General features: G+C 51.7%; 1 protein-coding gene across 1 annotated transcript in view; it reads right to left on the reverse strand.

Moving 5' to 3' along the window:
• kif26aa (kinesin family member 26Aa) overlaps window positions 1-2,500 on the reverse strand; it is a 37,374-nt gene that overhangs the window by 34,273 nt on the left and 601 nt on the right. The window contains exons 1-3 of the mRNA XM_061052896.1: window positions 2,441-2,500; window positions 1,335-1,527; window positions 453-659 (exon numbers count right to left, since the gene is read on the reverse strand). The exon at window positions 2,441-2,500 is cut by the window's right edge and continues 601 nt beyond it. Of these exons, the coding sequence (XP_060908879.1) occupies window positions 453-659; window positions 1,335-1,527; window positions 2,441-2,457 (417 nt within the window). The 5' untranslated portion in view covers window positions 2,458-2,500. The remainder of the gene's footprint in view (window positions 1-452; window positions 660-1,334; window positions 1,528-2,440) is intronic.

A 2,500-nucleotide genomic window follows, 5' to 3' on the forward strand; every position in this document is an offset into this window, starting at 1 on the left:
CGGTCTGGTCTGGTCTGGTCTGGTCTGGTCTGGGTCTATGTTCCGTTCTGGTCCGGTCTGGTCCGGTCTGGTCTGGTCTGGTCTGGTCTGGTCCGGTCCGGTCTGGTCTGGTCTGGGTCTATGTTCCGTTCTGGTCCGGTCTGGTCCGGTCTGGTCTGGTCTGGTCTGGTCCGGTCCAGTCTGGGTCTATGTTCCGGTCTGGTCTGGTCCGGTCTGGTCCGGTCTGGTCTGGTCTGGTCTGGTCCGGTCCGGTCTGGTCTGGGTCTATGTTCCGGTCTGGTCTGGTCTGGTCCGGTCCGGTCCGGTCCGGTCTGGTCTGGTCTGGTCTGGTCTGGGTCTATGGTCCGGTCTGGTCCGGTCTGGTCTGGTCTGGTCTGGTCTGGTCTGGGTCTATGGTCCGGTCTGGTCCGGTCTGGTCTGGTCCGGTCTGGTCTGGTCTGGTCTGGTCTCACCTGTGAAGCGTCCTGTGTGAAGACAGCGTCGAACATGAAGGTCTTTGGAGCGGAGGAGGAGGATCGTCTCTGAGAGGAGGCGGAGCTACCCCCTGACCACGTCTCGCAGAGAGTCAGCTGCTTCTTTCTGCCGTCCACCTTCAGGAGGGACATGGACTCTGAGGACTCGCTGCTGTGGACCGAACAGATCCGGACCATGACCCGGACCTGGGGACAGACAGAGTCCACATCAGACCCCCTAAGAAGGCTCAACAACATGTTTTTGAAAAATGGAGAGAGGTTAGAACACAGAAAGGTTTACAGACCCATGCAGAGCTGGATAAACACTGAAGCTTCAGAGTCCACCACATGGTGACCTGTGAGAGGAGGGGGGGGGACCACCACATGGTGACCTGTGAGAGGAGGGGGGGGGGAGACCACCACATGGTGACCTGTGAGAGGAGGGGGGGGGACCACCACATGGTGACCTGAGTGAGGAGGGGGGGAGACCACCACATGGTGACCTGGAGCTAACAGCTGGAGCTAACAGTCGTAGCTAACAGTCGTAGCTAACAGCTGGAGCTAACAGCTGGAGCTAACAGTCGTAGCTAACAGTTGTAGCTAACAGCTGGAGCTAACAGCTGGAGCTAGCAGCTGGAGCTAGCAGCTGGAGCTAGCAGAGATTGTTCCTTCTCTCTGAACTGAAAGACTCTTTAATCATTCGACTCCTCTGGACAGGAACAGGAACTTCTTTCATCCTGATGACCCACTGACCCCACCCACCACCCACTGACCCCGTCCACCAGACTGTTTCCCACACCCTGTTGCTCTGCTCGACGTCACAGTGTGGATTCATGAGAACCTGCTGATCTGGACTTCTGGGTGACACGATGACGTCCTTACCTTCCCCATCCCCGGCGTGTCCTTGACCTTTGACCCGGCCCGGAGGAGGCATGGTGGGACGGCGGGCGGTGAGAGCTGCAGCGCCCCGCTGAAGCCTCCGGAGTACAGCAGGAGCCCCGGGGCCTCGGCGGGCGGGGAGGCGGGGCCAGGATGGGACTTCTTCCTGCGGGACAGACTGAGCTTCTGAGCCGCCCTGAGGAATGAACACATTCAGATCGTTACGTTTTATAAAATCATTTTTAATCTGCAGAGAGACTGAAACACGTTCTTCTCACCCTGAAGAGATCATTCATGATGACGAGGCTGAGGAGAAAACAGGCAAAAGAAAGAGAAGAAGAAGAAGAAGCAGCAGGAGGTAAATGCTGCCTTCAGGTGCTCCTTGGAAATGTCATATTTACTGTGTTAACGTAGTTATGAGCTCATGAACGGCGCTCCAAAATCGTAATGACGAGGGTCATTTCATCCAATCAAAGCTCTCGCTTTCTTTACCGTTCAGAAATAAATTGTTTATAAAAGAAGGATCGTTTAGTCACCAAACCTTCACCCTGAGGAGTGGACCAGATGTAGAGGATTAAAGATGATGAGTAAAGTCAGACCTCAGAGAGTCGTGACTGTGAATTATTTCACAGAGATCTTTAAAGTGAACCTCTGCTCCACTTCTGACCGTGTCTTCACAGAAGGTCGTTTCTTTCAGTACTTTCTATTCCACGTGTTTCAGGACCATACGACCTACATTCAAGATCCAAGATTCAAGATTTGTATTTGTCACCTGCTCATACAGATGTGCAGTGAAATGTAAAGACTGTTCCCCAAGGCCATGAAATAAACACTCAATTACTAAAACACATAAATACAGTAAAATATAAATATAATGTCAAATTAAAAAAAGAAATGTTTGAATATACAAAATATAGAATAATGTAAACAGTGTCAAAGTGCAATGTGCAGATGGAATGTGTGGTGTGTGTGCATCATGTAGTCACATCATTCTAAAGTTCTGAGCGTTGATGAAGACGATGGAGACACAGGAAGACACTTCCAACCTTTTTGACCTCTCAGAGAGCCTCAAACACAGACTTCAGAAGAGAGAGAAGAGGGATACTCACAGTTCCTTCCAATCCATTATCTGCTCAAAGTCTTTCTCCTTGAAGAGGAACCAGATCCAA

The sequence above is a fragment of the Labrus mixtus genome, chromosome 12 (assembly GCF_963584025.1).
Source record: "Labrus mixtus chromosome 12, fLabMix1.1, whole genome shotgun sequence".
NCBI lineage: Eukaryota > Metazoa > Chordata > Actinopteri > Labriformes > Labridae > Labrus > Labrus mixtus.